The following is a 21,286-nucleotide window of genomic DNA, read 5'->3' as shown; positions in this document are numbered from 1 at the left end:
AAGTCAGTAAAGTTCATAAAGCTCCCCAGACAACCAAAGTCAACCCTCATGTCTATTCCACCTCTTCAATCTATCATCACGTGTTTTCTTCCAGAGTCAGCTCTGCAGCCCTAAATGGGACAAAGAATGGCAACTATTTTTCAGGGAATTCTTGCAGCACTGTTTTTATTCTTGGTGTACCCATTTTAGCATTGGATTTTCTTCATCTAAAAATTTAAACGATAGAATGAGAGAATAGCAAAACAAGATTGGTAGTAATTCATGAAAAAAAGGAAATTCTATAAGTTGTGGAGTGATAAAAAAACAAAAGGGGCAACTTGCCACATAGGTTTATGATTTTGTTTTTTCCTCATGAAAATCTGACCATGATTCTTTAGGACTGGATTCCTTTGGGGTCAGAATGCTCCTGTGGAGTACAAGACAACCTGCAAATATGGCCATAGTGGCCATGGCAAGTTGGCATTCTGGGATCCTAAGCAGTTATTGGGACCTCAGTGCTACCAAAAAGTCATTTTTCCCCAGTACATTGGGAGTAACCACACCTGCCTCCTTCTTTCTGTTGCTTCCATCATTTGCTTTCTCTGGAAGTTTGGAGCTGGGAGTGAAGAGGGACAGGATTTAAATGGGATGGAACTTCAAGGGGAGGATGAAACAGGAGGGAAGGCAAGATTTACTTCTTTAAAAACAAATTAGGTTTATTGAGGTATAATTTGGGTTCAACAAAATTCCCCATCTTAAAGTGTACTGTTCTAGGAGTATCAACTAATGCATATATTCTTACAGTCTCAAGACTACAACTGCACTCAAGATATAAACAGTTTTGTCACCCCCTCCCCCCTGAAAATCTCCTTTTTGCTGTTACTCCCTTCCTGCCAGTCCCTAGCAACCACTAATCTGTTTGTTACTCTTACAGTTTTGCCTTTTCTGAAATGTCATGTGAATGGAGTCATACAGTATGTTTCTGGTTTTTGCCATAATGCTTTTGAGATCCATCCACATTATTTCATGTTTCAGTAGTTAATTTCAAAAATATCTTTTGAAGAACCTTTAAAATAATGGTCCCTATAGTCAACCAGAATTCAAAACCGCCCATAGTGCATTAATCACATATCTTACCAGCCTCCCATGAGTTCTGTGCTTGGTTTGGCTTTGAAAGTGGGTAACTCCTACCTTCCCTACCAGTTGTCTCTGAAGCTGCTGGAACAACACTCTTATAGGAAGTAAAAACCACAGCAAAGAATCAACCTTATTTTGTTTCATTAATTAGTACTGTTTCGTTGCAGGTAATGAAAGTTAGCTTGAACTAGATTCAGCAAAATTGTAAGGCTTGTTATAACATTGCAGGCATGGCTCAGCTCTTTAACACAACAAAGGCAACTGGGCTTCCAGGGTGAGCCTAGAAGCTAGAACCGGGAATGGAAAGCAGGACTCAATTCTTCCTCTTGTCTCTGTGGCTCTTTGCTCCAAGGCTTAATTTATCTCCTTCCTACAGGCAGGCTTGGTAGACGATGGCTTCTGCATAGTCAAATGGGAGCTCTCAGGCCAGTTGCAAATTTCCAGAGAATAATCAGCCATCTTTACCTAGTCCAGTCCACATTGAATGTGTATGTGTGTGGCTGGAGTCGGGGAGGCAGGTAGATAGAGTCATGTAATACAAACATTGCAAAATCCTTCACACGGGCCCACTCACATGATTTGAGAACAGGTTGGAGAGAGGGTCTGCAGGGAAGAGGGAATCATTGAGAGCTAATCAGGGACTATGATAAGTTCCTTTGCATTCTCCAATTTAACCATTAGCCATCACTATATTACTAGCCTGTCTTGGGCTAACAACTGATTTTTCAACTATGTATATATTTATTTTAGAGAAATCTAAAATAAAAAGTTTATGTAATTGTTATATTGAGGTCAAGGAATACCCAGTAGTTTTACCTGTATGGCCCTATATTCATCTTCATCTGGTTATTTTTATTTACAGGATGAATATTTTATCACTGTAGTGGTTTGATCCTAATTCTTACATGCACATAACCTGAAAATATTTTTATTCTTTGTTTTGCTAGAGACTAATGACTGCATTTTCTCATTCCTTTCTTGGGCACTTCTTTTAGGAAAGGTTACTTTTCCCTGAAAATTAGTGACCAGCAGTTCTTCTCTGAGCCACAGCTGATCAACATACAAGCATTTTCAACACAGGTAATAACAATGCCACACAATTAATAATTGCATGTGCCTACTAATTCTTTTTTTTTTTAAGTTTTTTTTTTTTTAACATTTATTTATTTTTGAGACAGAGAGAGACAGAGCATGAACGGGGGAGGGTCAGAGAGAGAGGGAGACACAGAATCCGAAACAGGCTCCAGGCTCTGAGCAGTCAGCACAGAGCCCGATGCGGGGCTCGAACTCATGGACCGTGAGATCATGACCTGAGCTGAAGTTGGACGCTCAACCGACTGAGCCACCCAGGCGCCCCAGCATGTGCCACTAATTCTGATGCACGAATCAAGACTAAATCAAGTTTTAGCAAATATGAGCTAAATCAGTCTTGTTTCACTTTTCCCATGAAATAACACTGGAGTAACTCTTAGTACTTGTGGGTAAGAACAACAGCAACAACAACTAACTGCTAATACATTCGATAGAACCCTTTGTAGTGTTTTTCATTTAATCATAACAGCCCTGTGGGGTGTTGTTATCCCCAGTTTACCGATAGGAATCTAAAGTCACAGGGAGGTTAAGTAACTTGTCTATGGGAATATAGCTAACAAAGAGCCAAGATTTGTACCCAGAAAATCTGGCTCCAGACCACTACTTTATAGTGCCTTACGTTACTATTCTGAATCTGATCTCAGCCCCTCAAAATAATTTGAAACTGTTCCAGTTGTTAAGACTTTCTTAATCTTAGGTAAATGAGTTTGTTTTGCCTAAATATTTCTGTCTCAGAGATATAAAATTATGTTCAGACACTTTTGCCTTTCATATAGCTGGATTGCGTTTTAGTCAGTTTGCAGTAGGTACAGCATCTTATTAAGGATCTACTTAAATGAGGTGCCAGCGTGATCATCAGCCAAACAGAAGTCTTGAAGAAATCATGGTAGATGCTATAAAACTCAGTGTGATGGCTCTTCTGTTCTCCTCACTCATCTTTGTCAACTTGCAGTTATGTGTCCAGAATACATGTAGTGGTAGATGCTCTGAGTAACTGAGCTTGAGGGATTGAACAGCTGAAATGGGCAGAGAGTAGGTAGATAGATATAGCCTTAAGCTGTGAACTGCAAGCTAGTATGATATTAGCATGGGGAACCAAGACCAGATATCAGTAGAGTGTTAGTCGTGATTCAAGGAAGGACATGAGATCATTGTTTTCAAACTGATATATATATATATATATATGTATGTCAGTGTGTGTGTGTGTGTATGTGTGTATGTGTGTATTTTTAATTTTGGGTTCAAAAATGAAAAGACCATGGATTGTGGATGATAATAGACATAACCCACAAGTGGCTCCCAAATAGTGTTCATAGGCCAGCTCAGCATTTCTTGATAGCATTCTTATTTCATAGGTGACAGTTGAGGAATGATTAGAAATTGATCCAAAGTTAAATTGACCTCACTGTTGGGCTAAGAGTATGAATTTTGTTTTAATTAAAACCAAAACATGTGATCTCTAAATATGGACCAGAGGGCCACATTAGGACTATCTGACGTAGATGTTTCTCAGTACTTGAGCTCAGAAGTTTTGTTCTTTTTATTTGTGTTAATATAGTTGCTTCTAATTAGGTGAATTAGAGACGTAGGGTAGGTATTGGCAAGTGACTTTCCCATCTGAGATGGTGAGTTCCCACAGTTCTGATTTTTGTCTTCTCCAAATCAGGTGAGTAGATAATGACAGCATTTTTAAATTTTATTTATTATATGAGAAACTTTTTTCATTTTAACTTTTTTAAGATGGAATTTTAGAAATGAGTTTTAGCTTATTTTTGTTCCTTTACATTCCTGTGATATTTCAATATGGTCTTGAGCCTCCCTGAGATCTTCTCATGTAAGTTAATTTGATCTTTTCCATTTATGGATGTTGACATCACCTTTTGACCTCGCCTTTTTCAGAACCCAAGGGGCCATTCATTCCCATGTATGTAAAATCACAACTTCTGCATTCTCACTGGGGATATCTGAGGAGTAGCTGTCATCTAGCTTCCTACTATGTGATTATTATAATGACATCTTAGACATTACTTTAATAGATATTAAAGTTTCCAGGACGCCAGGAGGGGTAGTTTTAAAAGGAAGCCATTTGAATTAAAGAAGGCAATCTGCTGAGAATAGTCCTAGATGGTTCAACTTCAAACAATATAAAAAACTAAGATCATGTTTTCTTTGGCTTCTGGCCTCCATTTTTTTTTTGTTTTGTTTTGTTATTTCTTTCTGTTGTGGTTCATTAACTTTTATCTTTATGAAAGGATATTTTATTTGCTTACTCAAGTTGGTGAGGGGAAACCTGATAATCCTAAGAAAAACATATTAAAATTTGCCATGTGAATTAACCAGGTGGTTGCTTTACTGAGACTGTGATCTTATCAGGCTTTATAAGCTGAGTTGGGGTGGGCCCTTCAAGATATGGATGAGATGGCGTTAAAAAGTACTGTATGTGGATGGAACTAGAGTGTATTATGCTAAGTGAAATTAGTCAGAGAAAGACAAATATCATATGACTTCACTCACACGAAGACTTTAAGACATAGAACTGATGAACACAAGGGAAGGGAAGCAAAAATAATATAAAAACAGGGAGGGGGACAAAACATAAGAGACCCTTAAATAAGGAGAACAAACAGGGTTACTGGAGGGGTTGTGGGAGCAGGGATGGGCTAAATGGGTAAGGGGCATTAAGGAATCTATTCCTGAAATCATTGTTGCACTATATGCTGACTAATTTGGATGTAAATTTAAAAAATAAAATTAAAAAAATAAAAAACAAAAAACAAAACAACTACTGGCCAGGGCCAGAAATTGCATGAACTCAGAATCAGAAGTACCGTAGCCAAAGTCACCATACTGCAGTGTGGCCCAGAGTAAAGTGCTCAACTCCCAACACAGGTGCAAAAATTCCATATCTCTTACTATTCTCTTTTGGAAGCAGACAACTGGTTGGGTTCCCTGACTCTGGGCTGATCTCAGCTATAATGCAGGGGATATAGTATGAATCAAGATAGCAGAGACTTCTAAGATTTGGAAGCAAGCAGCTCACCTTGATTGCCTCTGGTGAATACTATGGCCTTGAAATGGCTTTGAGAAGCCTCTAGAACCAGAAGTGTGAAGTGATCTCACTTGCTCTGATTACTATGACTGACCACACCTCTGACAAATACTTTGACTATGCAACAGTGTGGCACTTTGCTGGAGCATCAAGAGTTCCTTTAAAAGCATAGAATTATCAATTTGGTTGCGCAAAGCTGCGTCTAGTCCACAGGATTGTCCTCTTTTCCTGCTAAATGACTTCCCCTCCTTCCCTGGAACTCCTAGGCCCCCTACGTGCTGAGAAATGAGGCCCTCCATATTAACAGAGGAGAGAGAGGAACCATCACTACCCAGCTGCTTGACATCCGAGATGACGACAACCCACAGGATGTGGTGGTCGAAGTGCTTGATCCTCCACTTCATGGCCAATTGCTCCAAACACTTCAGTCCCCTGCAACCCCAGTCTATCAATTCCGGCTGGATGAACTCTCCAGGGGCCTTCTCCACTATGCTCATGATGGCTCTGACAGCATATCTGATGTTGCAGTCTTGCAGGCCAATGATGGACATTCCTTCCAAAATATACTCTTCCATGTGAAGACTGTGCCCAAGGTAGGTGCCATTCCTAGAGCAGCAATTTTCTTGCACCTAGATGCGAAGTTTTTTTGATATTATTTTGCAGTATTCATGTTTTGCAGTTAAGATATGGATAGTTATCTATTCAAACATTTATTAACCATCTATTATGGAAATACTCAGGACATTCTAAGATTAATAGAACACTTTACCCAATCTCGAAGAGCACTATCTATTTTGTTGGGAGCACCCTTCTCTACACAAGGGCAACTTTTGTACCTTTACGTTGACTTGCTGCCATAAAAAATACCTTGTTGTCCACTGATCCTTTTGTCTCCTGCCTGATCATAAGAATCAAGTACACCCCTGTTTTTGTCTGCCCTTCTACAGCAGCTCATGCTATGTGAAGCTCATAGTCAGGTTATCATAATGAATCAAAAAGGATGAGTGCAGCCATTCTATTAAGCCAACTGAAGTAGGATGAGGGAACTCTTTCTTTTAGTAATCATAGGAATCCTTGTCGGTCTGAGTCATTCCCATGACACCTCCATATGTTTTTGCCTTATCCACAACATCTTTTCTTTTAGTTTATTTATTTTGAGAGAGAGAGCATGAGTAGGGGAGGGCGAGATAGAGAGAGAAAGAGAGAGAATCCCAAGCAGGCCACATGCTGTCAAGTGTAGAATCTGAGGCAGGGCTCAAACCCATGAACTGTGAGATTGTGACCTGAGCCAAAGTCCTGAGTTGGACACTTAACCAACTGAACCACTCAGGTGCCCCCCACTAACACCTTTTCTGTTATTTACTTAATATTTTTCTTTGTATCCACTTTTTTTGTGTGTGGCTTCTTTGTAACAAACAATGAGTATGAGATTATGGGCTTAATGTATAATTATACTTTTTTCTAAAATATGAGAATTAATACCTAAAAATTTTAAAAAATATTCATCCATGTAGTGCATAGAATGTTCCAGGATACTATTAATGGGATGGCTACCATGTTTTGGGAAATACTGAGCTAATCCATGCTAGATCCAAAAGACTTATTGCAAAACATTTTCAAAACCATTTATTACTTGATGATATTTCACTAGAAGCTATTTTCTGCATTATAGCAAAACTGGCTCTATCTCATGGTGGTAGATGGAAAGACTTATCATTTTTATTGAACTTTTCATTCCGAATATCAGTTGCCACTGAAGTGTCATTAATGATTAGCTGGAGAAATTGATTTGCTGAAGACAGCTTAGAAATGACTCGTCACTTTCTCACCAACAATCACTCAAAATTTGTGATGGATCCTTGTGAAGGTGAACAGCTGAATGTAACCTAGTCTCTGGCTAGTTTCTTAGGCTGTTGTCTCATGATTTGCAGCTGCTGAAAACAGTGATGGTGGCATGAGATAGATGGGAGCAAGTGAAGGCTGATTATGAGATAGAGTTGGCAGGTAGCCACCTTGTAGCTAATCCTAATTATCACCCTCTTGCAATCGCCTTGGGAGATGAGGTTTAGTTCTGAGGAGATGAAGTCTAGACAGAATCAGAAAGTTTCTTTTCTTCTTCCTTGGTTTTCTTCCAAAGATTGTTATGGGATTTCAGCGCAACATTAGCAGCCACCTTTCCTAGAGTGCTTTCAGTCTCCACGTTTGGAGCTCGGTTCAGTGTATGGCACTGTCATTTTGTATGCTATAGCCCAAGGTTGAAGGGTATTTCTAGGATTTTAGCTGCTTTGACTACAAAAACAAAACAAAGAAAATAAAATTTTAATTTATAAATAAGGCATAAGCACAGATCTCGAGTATCCTTGTAGTGCTTATAACTTGGGGTCTGTGTTGGTATTTACAGGGTCTGTCCCTCCTCCTTCCTCCCGCCATCACTGTATCTCCTACAGTGTTGTGCTTGCCTGTCCATCAGATGAAATAATGGCTTCTGAGTCAATAAACTGGGATAATGAAACCAGTGACCAGAACATCAGCATCTCTCAAGATGTACTAATAAGTTTGACACTGTAATACTGATATTTTACAAATACATCCTATATTTCCTCTCAGGAGTTCAAAGTACTTCTTCATATCTATTCTACTGATCTTTACAATATCTTAGTGAAGGAGGTTAGAATAGAGGCCATATGACCTTATTCCTTCTAAAGGAAATTCTATGGGTGGGAGGTATTTTTGTTTGTTTTGCTTTTAACCTTTATTGGGCACTAATGCTTGATATAAATTATTTCATTTGATGTTCACAGTCACTCTGGGGTACTTGTACAATTATTATCTCTAATTTTCCAGAAAAGGAAACTGGAAAAAAAAAAAAAGTTTAAAAACATTTTTAAAAGTTTAAAAATGTTTATTTTTCATTAAAGTGTTTAGTGTCAGGGCGCCTGGGTGATTCAGTTAGTTAAGTGGCCGACTTTGGCTCAGGTCATGATCTTCCATGAGTTCGAAACCCGCCTCGGGCTCTGTGATGACAACTCGGAGCCTGGAGCCTGCTTCAGATTCTGTGTCACCCTCTCTCTCTGACCCTCCCCTGCTCCCACTCTTTCTATCAACAATAAATAAACATTAAAATATATATATATATATATATATATATATATATATATGTATGTGTGTGTGTGTGTATATATATATATATATATATATATATATATTTAATGCCAGAGCCGCGATTTCAACTCAAGTGTGTTCTGGCTCATCACATTTAACCCACGTGGCTTTTTTCATTCTAGTCCATATTTTTCAATGTTTTAGACATATATATTCTGATCCCCCTAATGGACAGAATGGAGACAGCAATTTTTTTCATTTTCACAATGTCCTATCCAAGCAATCTGGGCACTAAGCCTTCTGGAATCTTCCCTCTGGACTCACTACATCTTGTTACAAGTGAAGCTATTTATAATCATAAGTCTACTGGAGCCCAAGAAGAAAAAAATTGCCTCAGCTATTAATGGCTTCCAATAGATATATAGTCAGACATGATTGATTTCATTCTGATAGCCATTTCTGAAGATGGGCATCCAAGTCCTTACCCTGTGGCAGCCTGTGTATTAAATTTGGAGATAGGCCAATTACTGGCTGATGTCTAGCTGGTGGCTTAAGTGGAGTGGCTAAGGGGTTTAGGTCTAATTCCTGGTGAATGGATGTACAAATTAATCCCAGTGTTGTTCAGTAGAAAACTTAACCTGGTAATACGGATGGAAAGAGAGGGAGGGATAGAAAAAGCGAACTTTGTGGGAGCAGGAACTATTTCCATTTTCCTCTCTTGAGCCAGGCACATTTTTAAAAATTTTTCTTAATGTTTATTTATTTCTGAGAGAGAGAGACAGAGTGTAAGCGGAGGAGGGACAGAGAGAGAGGGAGACACAGAATCTGAAGCAGGCTCCAGGCTCTGAGCTGTCAGCACAAAGCCTAATGTGGGGCTTGAACTTGCAGACCGCGAGGTCATGACCTGAGCTGAAATTGGACGCCCAACCGACTGAGCCACCCAGGTGCCCCGAGTTTAGTACATTTTTGTTGGATGGATAGATAGTTGGGGGGATGCAACAGCTTGAGTGAGGCTGGTTCTCATGTTCCTACCTTTGAATCCATCTCTTGTGTCAGATGTGAAGCCTTCAGGGCACCTCTGCTGATGTCAGGTGGCCTATCTGGGACTAAGGGTAGGAGTTATCAGTTCCACTCTTGGTTCTCCAGTTCTACATCACTTCTTCTAAACTTTTATCCTTGGCCTGGCAGTGAGGAAATTTGACTTCTACCCTCCAGGCTTGTGGTGAGTCACTGAGGAGAAAATAGACTCAGGACTGATGTTGAAACATGCTCTCTTGGGGGTAGGAGGCAAAATAAATCAAAGAGATTAGAAGGTAATAAAGAATGCTCTGCTGAACAGGCTCTCATTAATTGGGCGGATTACCAAACCTGAGCCTGCTAGAGATATGATTTTAAAGCAATTTGGTGTCTAATAAGGGCTAAAATGTGAGCAGGGAAAAGTCATGCTTTTTTGGTGGTTTTCTCTCCACTGTTGGGCTTTAAAGAAATTACCCTCTTTTTCGTTAATGAAGACATCTCTGGAAAATCATGCCTCTTCTTCCACTTTGGCAATAAGTCTGATGATCTTTGTGACCTCGTTTGTTGTTTGAGCAATTTATTTTCTGCAACGGGGTAATGCTTTGATGTTAAAAGCCCCAAGTATCATGCTAGGAACTAGATGGAAAATTTTGTTGCTAAGAGTCCTCTTGGGCTGTTTGAACTTGGTAAGGCCCATGTGCAGCAAAAAGCCCTGTTGTGCTTTGCCTCAGTTTTCTTAAAGCTTGTCCCCCCAGTTGTTGTTTTGCAGAGATACCATTTGATAATAAGGGTGCTTGTGACAATTATAAATATGGCAGGAAAATGTTAATTTTTTTAATAAGAGTCTGTCTAATGCATCAACAACTAAATCTCTACCATGTGTCAGGGTTTCACCTTTTATGGACTTGTTTAACTTGTTGATTTTGGCATCTTGGAAGATGCATCGCTCAGAGTATATGCTTAAAAAATGGTTGTTGATTACAAAATTTTGTTTATAAAGTAGTTGAAATCTACATGGAGAAGAGGTTCTATATTCTTGACCTGAAGGAACAGAGCTTCTGAGGAGCATGCATACATTGGCAAACACAAAAACAGTCCAATTATCTTTCCATTCCTTACCTGGTAAATAGCATTTAAGATTCACCTTCTAGGGGCGCCTGGGTGGCTCAGTCGGTTGAGCGTCCGACTTCAGCTCAAGTCACAATCTCACGGTCCGTGAGTTCGAGCCCCGCGTCGGGCTCTGGGCTGATGGCTCAGAGCCTGGAGCCTGCTTCCAATTCTGTGTCTCCCTCTCTCTCTGCCCCTCCCCCATTCATGCTCTGTCTCTCTCTGTCTCAAAAATAAATATACGTGAAAAAAAATAAAATAAAATAAAAAGATTCACCTTCTATGCACCATCCTATGTGATCCTTCCCTAAAATCCACAATGTCCTCTAAGACTGCATTCTAAAAGCTATGACATAAATGAGTCTTTGCAAATTAGGGCATATTTTTACAGAATAAATTGATGTTAGGATTGCTGTTATATCCAATTGTTGTCATTTTCTATTTGATTAAGTTTAAAAATCTTTTAGTTTGAATAGTTTGGCCTGGGATTGGGGTACACTATCATTTGAGATCATCATTTATGTCCCAACATTTATTTTAGGGAGGTAAGTTTTCATTTTATTTGTGAGATTTTCCTCCTAATGATAGAAGCTTAGGCCCTTACTTCTGGTTTACAACATTAATATTTTTATTTGTAATACAATATATAATGGCTAAACTTTATTGCCAGCATTTCTGTATGCCCATTGTTCTATGAAATGAATCAGAAGAACTATTTAATTTAAAGTACTCTTTTGGTCATGCCCCCATAATCCCTGTTTGGGATTTCATTGCTTTCTAATATGGTACCCTGAAGGGCATATAAAACTTCACTAGGCAGGAGATTATTCAACTCATGTTATGGCTAATTTCTTCAGTTCACAGGGATATATGCATCATTGTTCAGAAAAAAAAAAAAAACAACTACAAGTAGATAAAGAAATTGCAAAATGTCAGAATCATTGGGGAAATGAGGTTAAAATTTGGCTTTTCTGGACACTTTAACTGTAGAAAAGATGGTGTATAGCCTTCTATTCATCTCTTCTTGAATCGTCCCTGGACTCTCTCCCAGAAGAAAGAAAATGATAAAACCATCTTCATCAAAATATGAGTGGGAAGAATTATACTTCTTTCCCTTAGACAGTTGTCTGTTTCTTCTTAAGTATTGTAAACAAATAATTCAGAAACAGAGGCATTTATATTATCTGGTGATAAATATAAATATTGTAAAGGCCTGTCTGTGGGGTTTCAGGAGAACCACTCTAGCTCCATCACTGTATCTATCCTGGGCTGTGCTTCTCCTGATTTAGCATGACTCCACATCCCCTGGGGATTGTGTTTAAATACAAGTGGAAATTCATCAAACTAAAAAGCTACACAGCAAAGCAAACAATCAAAAGAATGAAAAGGCAGCCTACTGAAGGGGAGAAAGTGTTTGAAACCATATATCTAATAGGGATTAATATCTAAAATATTTAAGGAACTCTAACAACTCAATAGCATCATAACCCTCCTCCTCCTCCTCCTCCCCCTCCTCCTCCTCCTCCTCCTCCTCCTCCTCCTCCTCCAATTAAAAAGTGGGCTAAGGGGGCACTTGGGTGGCTCAGTACATTGAGCATCTGACTTCGGCTCATGTCATGATCTCACAGTTTGTGAGTTCAGGCCCCATATAGAGCTCTCTGTTGTCAGTACACAGCCCGCATCAGATCCTCTGACGCTTTCTCTCTCTGCCCCTCCCCCACTCATGCACACTATCTCTCTCCCTCTCTCTCTCTCTCTCTCTCTCAAAAATAAATAAATATTTTTTTTTAAAGTGGGCTAAGGATCTGTATAGACCTTTCTCAAAGGAAGACATACAATGGCCAAAGGTACATGAAAAGGTGCTCAACATCACTCATCATCAGGGAAATGCAAATCAAAACCACAATGATGGGTGCCTGGGTGGCTCAGTCAGTTAAGCGTCCAACTCCTGATTTCGGCTCAGGTCATGATCTCACAGTTCATGAGATTGATCCCTGTGTGGGGCTCTGCACTGACAGCATGGAACCTGCTTGGGCTTCTCTCTTTCTCTCTCTGCCCCTCCCTTGCTTGCATGCATTTTCTCCCTCTCTCTTAATAAATTAATATTGAAAAAAATAACAATGAGATATCACCTCACACCTGTTAGAATGGCTAAAATAAAAAAGACAAAAGATAACAAGAGTTGGTGAGAGTATGGGGAAAAGGGAGCCCATATAATCTCTTGGTGGGAATGTAAGTTGGTACAGCCATTTTGGAAAGCAGTATGGAAGTTCCTCAGAAATTAAAAACAGAACTATCATATGGATCCAGCAATCTCACTTCTGGGTATATATCCAAAGGAAATGAAATCTTTATCTCAAAGAGATATATGTACTCACATATTTATTGCAACATTATTCACAAAACCCAAGATGTGGAAACAACCTAAGTGTCTGTTGATAAATGGATAAAGAAAATGTGGTCTATATGCACAATGGAATATTATAAACCCTTATGGAAGAAGGAAATTCTGCCATTTGTGACAGCATGGTTGAGCTTGAAGAACACTATGTTAAGTAAAATAAGCCAGACACAAAGATAAATTCTGCATGATCTCACTTATATTTGGAATCTAAAAAAGTCCAACTCATAAAAGCAGAGTAGAATGGTGATCACCAGGGGTAGAAGAAATGGGGAGGTATTAGTCAAGGGGTATAGAGGTTCAGTTACAAGGGATGCATAAGTTCTGGAGATCTAATGTATAGCATGGTGACTATACTTAATATTGTATCGTATACTTAAAATGTGCTTGAAATTTGTTTTTACCACACACACACACACACACACACACTCGGGTTTAGTTATGTGAGGTGATAGATTTCTTAATTAGTTTGATTGTTATAATCATTTCACAATGTATATGTATATCAAAACATCATGTTGTGTACCTTAACTATATCAACTTTTATTTATCAAGTAATACACTTCAATGAAGCTGAAGAAAAAAAGTAAAATGAAGTTCTAATTCAGAATGAGGTGAGGCTTGAGATTCTAAACTTCTAGTAAGTTTCCAGATGTTGCTGGTGTCTGAAGACTGACTTACAAGGAATACTGTCTCCTAATAATTTACACTCACATGGGAATTACAGGGAATTGTATTGGTGAAGTTTAGCCAAGATAGAAATGTAGTGGGAGAGACACCTGGGGACAAGTCACAGTACTTACTTGCTTGGAATATGAAAAACCCCATTGCCTCATCAGTCCAAGAATGTGGTTGCTGGTGTATGACTGATCTCTGTAACCATGATCAAACTTGACGAGGCTGCTGCTATTAGAAAGATTGCTAGCAATTAAGACACCTGAGTCTAAGTATATTATATTATATGAAACACTGCTGGAGTTAATAGGGACTTTTCTCCTAGAATTCCAGGGGAAGGGAATTCTTGGCACATTTTGGTGTTTTTGTAAATAATACGCTATATCAATTGTGAAGGGAGAAAGTTTTTGGGAATTTGCTCCTGAGCACCAATCACAATAGAAGGTACCTTTGCTGCTGTTTTCCTGGGCACTGTTTGACTCAGTTCCCTGGTGAGTGTGGTGAAAATAGCTATGACCGCCTCCTGTGGGGGCAAATACTGTCGTGTCAGGTGACTGCAAAAAAAATAGACGTTGTCTTCTGCTCTTAATATTCCCCTCCTGGAACTGGAGAGTGTGATGCTAAGTGAAATAAGCCATACAGAGAAAGACAGATACCATATGGTTTCACTCTTATGTGGATCCTGAGAAACTTAACAGAAACCCATGGGGGAGGGGAAGGAAAAAAAAAAAAAGAGGTTAGAGTGGGAGAGAGCCAAAGCATAAGAGACTGTTAAAAACTGAGAACAAACTGAGGGTTGATGGGGGGTGGGAGGGAGGGGAGGGTTGGTGATGGGTATTGAGGAGGGCACCTTTTGGGATGAGCACTGGGTGTTGTATGGAAACCAATTTGACAATAAATTTCATATATTAAAATAAATAAATAAATAAATAAATAAATAAATAAATAAATAAATAAATAAATAAAAATATTCCCCTCCTGGGAGTGGTGTTTGCTTTGTTTATTTGGCATATTTGAACGCTATAGCACTAATTTATAAAAATATCCCCTTTAAGTGCTTGATTTTAGAATATCAGATTTACTGATTTTTAACGTATGAAAACAAACTGCAAACTGAACACAGGCAGCCTCACTAATCTCATTCTGTGCTAAAATGTCAATTATGAGGCTTTGGAAGAGGTGCACACCTTGCAAATCAGGAATGGCAGCACTTTTTAATGACATTAGCTTTAGCAATTAAAATGGTTGCCTTCTCAGGAGTGCTAAATAGGTGATTTCTTCCAGTCAGCGATTCCCAACTGTTGTTTCTAAGGCTTCACTTTCAATCAGTCATCAAGGCCTGTCAATTCGGCCTCCAGTGTTTCTGGAAACTGTTTCTAACCCCCCGTTCCCACTGCAATGACTTTTTCATCTTCTCTCACCTGAGCCATTACAAGAATTTGTTAAATGGTTTCTACAGCCCCAGACGCATCCCAGTTCTAGCCCTTTCCATCTCTTGCTGATGAAAGCTTTCTAAACCCCAGACCTGCTCATCCCCTTTCCTTCCCTGAAGACACATGTTGACTTTACAGGGCCTACAAGATAAATGGAGACTTTTAGCACAGCATCTACCTTCTACCTACGACAACCTTAAAAGAGTGTCCCTTTTTATTCACCTGCTCCCCTGGTTCCATAAACTCTTCTTTCCCAGACACCTGGATATTTTATGAAGCATGCAGTGCATTGTCTCATGTCTTTGCCTCAACTGGGCCCTCTGCATAGAATTCATTTTACCTCTTCTCTCTTAGAAGACCTGTCTTTTGGTCATTTGAGAATTAAATGATATATCCATAGGAAAGCCTTCCTGAGCATTCTTTTCTCAAACAGGAAACCTCCTTTTTCCCTTATTCTCCCACAGCACCCTGTGCATCATTTGTGATGCATCCTGATTATTTATCTGTGGGGAGATCACTAGATTGTAAGTTCTGAAACTGAATTCTTGTTTCAGCCATTCTTACCTATCTCAGGCCTCCGGCAAAAGAGCCAGCATGTAATAGGTGCTTAATGAGTACTCCTTGAATGTGGGTGGATGGGGAGGATAGAAGGACAGTTACTTGGACAAAAGAGCCCTGGGGGGATCAGTCAGTTAAGCGTTCTGCTCTTGGTTTTGGTTCAGGTCATGATCTACAGTTCATGAGTTTAGGCTTTGGTTCAGGTCATGATCTACAGTTCATGAGTTTAGGCCCCACATCGGGCTCCATGCTGGTGGTGCAGCATCTGCTTGGGATTCTCTGTCTCCTTCTCTCTTTGCCCCTCCCCCACTCATGCTGTCTCTGTCTCTCTCAAATAAATAAACTTAAAAATAAAAAAGAAAGAAAGGAATGGAGAGACGTAGTCTTCCTGAATGAAATAAGTTCTTTGCTTATAAGTTAAAAGAAAAAGCAAGATATGTACACACGTACATACACATGCATATATCTACACGTAATACACATACATAGTTCATAATGTGACTTCAAAGCTATGAATCTCTCTTATTAAATGATCACTAGCAGCAATGGTACATTTCGACTTATGTTCTTAAGGGCTGATGTTTTCTTTTATTTTGCTTGGACCTAATTCTGTACTCTTTCCTTATTCTAGAATGATGGAGGTCTTCGGCTCGTGGCTAATTCAATGGTGTGGGTTCCAGAAGGTGGGATGCTGCAGATTACCAATAGAATCTTACAGGCGGAAGCTCCAGGTGCCAGTGCCTCAGAAATCATCTACAAAATTACACAGGACCACCCCCAATTTGGTAACTTTTTTCCTTTGGCATGATTTCATCATTGTATCCAGTAGTCTTGGACTTGCTTTTGTACAATGCCACACAGCAAGGTTGTGAGTCCAATGAAATTGACTTTCTAATACCTCACACATCTCATTTAAACAGAATAGTCAATGGGGCACCTGGGTAGCTCAGTCAGTTGAGCATCCAACTTCAGCTCAGGTCATTATCTCACGGTCTGTGAGCTCAAGCCCTGCGTCAGGCTCTGTGCTGACAGCTCAAAGCCTGGAGCCTGCTTCGGATTCTGTATCTTCCTTGTTCTCTGCCTCTCCCCCACTCATGTTCTGTCTCTGTCCCTCTCTTCTCTTAAAAAGAAGTAAACATTAAAAAAAATTTAAACAGAACAGTCAAAATAACTCATACACACATTATCAGGTGTACACTAAGTAATATAAACATATTAGTGTATATGAAATCCAAAATTTAAGTCTTAAAACAACTTAATTTTACAGAGAAAGTAACTTGCTAAAATATAGTTTATATAAGCATGTATAGCTAATTAGTTTAATTTTGAAGCTCAGGCTCTTAAACTCCACCTTATGTCCCTTCTAGAACATCACCAGATTTCTTGTTGAGACTTAAAAAAAAAAAAAAAAGCTTTACATAAAAACATTTCTAAAGATCTCCATTGTTACTTCCACTTCCAGAAAGATAGTGCAATATGATAACCTGAAAATTTTCTCGTCCTCCTCCTCCTCATCATCTAGAAATGCTGGAAACAAGATAAGAATTATAGGGCAGTGGTACCTGGATGCCTCAGGTCAGTTGAGTGTTCCTACTCTTGATTTCAGCTCAGATCATGATCTCACACGTTTGTGAGATTGAGCCCAGCGTTGGACTCTGTGCTGTTCGGGATTCTCTCTCTCTCTCTCTCTCTCTCTCTCTCTCTGCCCCTCCCCACTCATGTTCCCCACATACATACTCTTTCTCTCTCTCTCAAAATAAATAAACATTAAAAAAAAAAAAGAATTATAGGGTACAGCCTGACCTTCCAAGAAGAGAAAGAAGTCTCCAAGTCACAAACAGAGAAGGAGCTTAAACCAGTCTAGGCATGAGCTCATGGAATAGCTTCCCTCAGGGTGGTTGTTTGTGTTCCAGGAACCCAGGGGCTTGAGATATAATGCTCGTGCAAAGACAGAAAGTTAAGATCCTGCATAAAACTTGGACTCTGGAAAGACTTTGACTTAGAGAGACAGAAGAGAAAACAAGAAGCACACCAGCACAGAGAGATGTTAAAGAAACCTATCTGTGTTTCCCAGGGCTCAGAGTGAAGTAAAAAATTCTGCAGAGAAAGAACTCCAGGCCTGTTTCTCCTGATGATCCTGAGTTAAGTTACACTGCACGTTGTCTGAGAAACCCAAAACTGAGATGTTATATGAATATTAATCTCAGGCCAATGATACTTCTTGGGTTCCTTACACAAACTGGTAGAAACTGCTATGGAATGTCCACCCTCAACTCCAGGTCACAAGATTCTCACAGCCTAAACCACTGAAGATTAGCTCAGAATTCAAAATGACAGAACAGATGAGGAAATAATCCATAGTATCATAAGAAAAATGAACAAAATGATCAAAACTCCAAGGATTTCATAAAGGAGCAATCATAAAAATTGTGAAACAAGGGGTACCTGGGTGGCTAAGTTCGTTAAGCATGCGGCTTTTGGTTTCAGCTCAAGTCATAATCCCATGCTTCGTGGGTTTGAGCCCCTCATCTGCCTCTGTGCTGACAGTGCCGAGCCTGCTTGGGATTCTTTCTCTTCCTTTCTCTCTGCCCTACCCCTTGCACTCTCTCTCTTCCTTTCCCTCAAAAAAAATAAATAAATACACTTAAAAAAACAAACTATGAAACAAGCATATTTAAAATGATTTAAAGATACTAAAGAGGAATCAAAACTTTAATAACCACATACCACAAAAATAAAAGGCAGGTAGATATTTTTCAAATGTTTGTTTATTTATTTATTTATTTATTTTTGAGAGAGAGAGAAAGCAAGTGCTAGAGGGGAAGAGGGGGACAGAGGATCTGAAGCTGATAGCAGTGAGCCCAGTGCAGGGCTTGAACCCAAGAGCCATGAGGTCATGACCTGAGCAGAATTCAGATGCTTAACCGACTGAGCCACCTAGGCACCTCATAGGCAGGTAGATTTTTTAAAAGAACTAAATAGATAACCTGAAAATTAAAATGAAAATGATATTCATTAAAAGTAAACATGTTCTTGGCATGTTAAATAGCAGAGGAATAATAATCTCTTTTTCTTCTGGGTCCTTGGATTTTAAAAATTATATATTTTCTGTAGTGGGGAGAAAAATTAACTTTTGTGCAATTCAAAAGTAATTCCAATGTCAACAAAGACATTGAAAAACATGATTCAACCAAGAATTGATACAATTATGAAATAGTTGTTCTAGCTGGAGTGCCTTTTATTATATATAGTTGTATAACCTTGAGGAAGGCAAGTGAATGCTTTTGAGCCTTAGGTTTCTTTAAAAGGTTAGGCTAGATAATTTTTTATCTTTTTATTTTAAAATAATTTTAGACTTACTGAAAATTTGTAAAAATAGTACAAAGAGCCCTTGAATACCCTTAATCTAGCTTTCTTCAACATTAACATCTTATGGAACAATAGAACAATTAACAAAACCAGAAAGCCAACATGGATACAATGCTATTAATTAATCCACAGACCTTATTCAACTTTGTGTTCTTTTACCCACTGATTTTAAGCTTGATAATGTTTAAGTCCTTTTCAGCTCTAAAAATCTTTGACTCGTTTGATGTATTAAATTCTTTACCTTTATCTTGATCATTAAAAGCCAAAAAATTTAATTTCCTAGAGACAGTCCAATATTCCAATAGTCTCTTTAAGTATTAAACAGAACAATGCTGAATTAAATTTCAGCTTGATAAATGCCATGTAGGCTTGACTGTGACCCTTTCCTACTATAACTCTCTTAATTAACTTCTTCCTATGAACATAATCCTCTTTCTGCGTGTCCAGAGCCCCCTATTAGTAATAATCAAATCACATTAACGTTAGCAACCACTCAAGAGTGAAAAAGGTGGTGGGAACTGGAAACCCACTCAACACCAATCTGCTTACATCCGTCTGTCGCAGTGGTATGAATTTGTGGAGCCCCTACCCTCTTGCCACCCCAGCTCTTATATACTCCCTCATCACTTTAGAATGTTCCAGATGAGCTTTAGACTTTTTGTGGAGACCTGACCATGCAACTGAACCAAATGTAAATTGCTTGTGTAGTAAATGCATACAGAACCCAAGTTCCACCACTTGCAGCAGACTCATCACTGTTCTCAAATGTTAGTTTAGACAAGTTGATTAATACTAGTACCTTTAAGCTACTTCACAAGCTTGAAAGTGAATTTAATGAGATGGCTTTTCTAATGTTTATTTATTTATTTTGAGAGAGAGAGAGAGTGATTGCAAGCATGAATGTGAATGGGGGCGGGGCAGAGAGTGGAGACAGAGAATCCCAAGCAGGCTCCACACTGTCAGTGCAGAGCCCAACTTCGAGCTCAAAATCACAAACCACATGAGATCATGACCTGAGTTGAAATCAAGAGTTGGATGCTTAACTGACTGACCCACCCAGGCGCCCCATAATGAGATGGTTTTAATGAAGTAACTTGAGTATCATTTGAGGGAAAATCCGACTTAATCCAACACATTGCCAACTCTAAATTATTTATCATCGGGTAAGAAAGCTTTAATACAAATTGTCTCAATCCCAAAATAATTCATGGGATTTTCAATAATTCAATGAGATTCTAATTCTTAATACCTATCAAAATTTCCCTTCAAAATTCTTGATTAAACTATAGGCTTCAGTATTAAGGAAATCCCAAGTACAGAATATCTTGTTTTTTAAACCTACACTGTTTTATAAACCTGGATTTTCATATATTTAAGGTTGTCTCCTTGTTTTTGTCATAATAAATGTGGAGATGACATGCTACACAACAGCTCTCACCTCACTGGGGTGAACCTCACAAAATACTGATATTTGTTCCTCGCTACTCTTGGGCTTGTCACAAAGACACCTTGTATTCAACAGACCCAGTGTTAAACTTCCCTCCAACCTGCTCATCCATCGGTGGCATTGCTGCCCTTCCTGTCACGTCTCTCCCCATCTCTCATCTTCACAACACAATGTCAAGTTCTGTTGCTTCCACTTACTTAGTGACTCTTGTATCTGTTTATTTCTTTCCAATCTTACTTCTGTTGCCTTAGTTCAGGACCATATCAGTCATCTGGATTTTTCAGTCATCTCATAATTGATCAGACTGTCTGTGTAAATGTTAATTACTATTTTACCATTTTTATAAAATAAAATCCAGCTTCTTTAATAGGACTTTCACAGGCTCCCTGTATTCTGATCGTATATGTTCTGTGTTCTAAATCAGTTTGTGCCATTCACCTACAGAAACTTCACAGTGGCTCCCAGTTGCTTAAGGAGGCTGGTCTCAGGGGCAGGAATGGCATCTTGCTCATCTTTGAATCCCCATCCCTGAAGGGTCTAGTGTGATAGCTAGCACCTAACAGGTACTCGATGACTATTAACTGAATTGAAATTAATAGAATTAGCCAATATCCTATGATTCCTGTTAATCTGCATAACATGGCAGTTTTTTTTTTAACCTGAAAAATAGGCTTATTTCATTAGGACTTGTTAGAAAAATTCTGCTTAGTTTTTCTATTATAAAGAAAAATTGCTAGGATATTAGCATTTGAATATTTTCTGTTTCTCTACTCTCTACATTTTCATTGTAGAAATTTACTTTCAGAATATTTTGCAACTGTCTCACATTCATAAACAGTATACATTCTGGAAAAGCATGTTTATTGATATCATCTTATGAGCAGAGGTTGAACCGGGGAGAGATGGCTAATGGAATTTGT

At 38.8% G+C, this 21,286-nt stretch overlaps 1 protein-coding gene across 1 annotated transcript in view; it reads left to right on the top strand.

The window, feature by feature from the left end:
- FRAS1 (Fraser extracellular matrix complex subunit 1) overlaps positions 1-21,286 on the top strand; it is a 422,079-nt gene that overhangs the window by 273,204 nt on the left and 127,589 nt on the right. The window contains exons 28-30 of the mRNA XM_042984325.1: positions 2,112-2,196; positions 5,524-5,850; positions 16,182-16,335. Of these exons, the coding sequence (XP_042840259.1) occupies positions 2,112-2,196; positions 5,524-5,850; positions 16,182-16,335 (566 nt within the window). The remainder of the gene's footprint in view (positions 1-2,111; positions 2,197-5,523; positions 5,851-16,181; positions 16,336-21,286) is intronic.

Source organism: Panthera tigris, chromosome B1 (genome assembly GCF_018350195.1).
Source record: "Panthera tigris isolate Pti1 chromosome B1, P.tigris_Pti1_mat1.1, whole genome shotgun sequence".
Classification (NCBI taxonomy): Eukaryota; Metazoa; Chordata; class Mammalia; order Carnivora; family Felidae; genus Panthera; species Panthera tigris.
The sequence above is the reverse complement of the archived record's forward strand: the minus strand, read 5'-3'. Positions and strand labels throughout refer to the sequence as shown.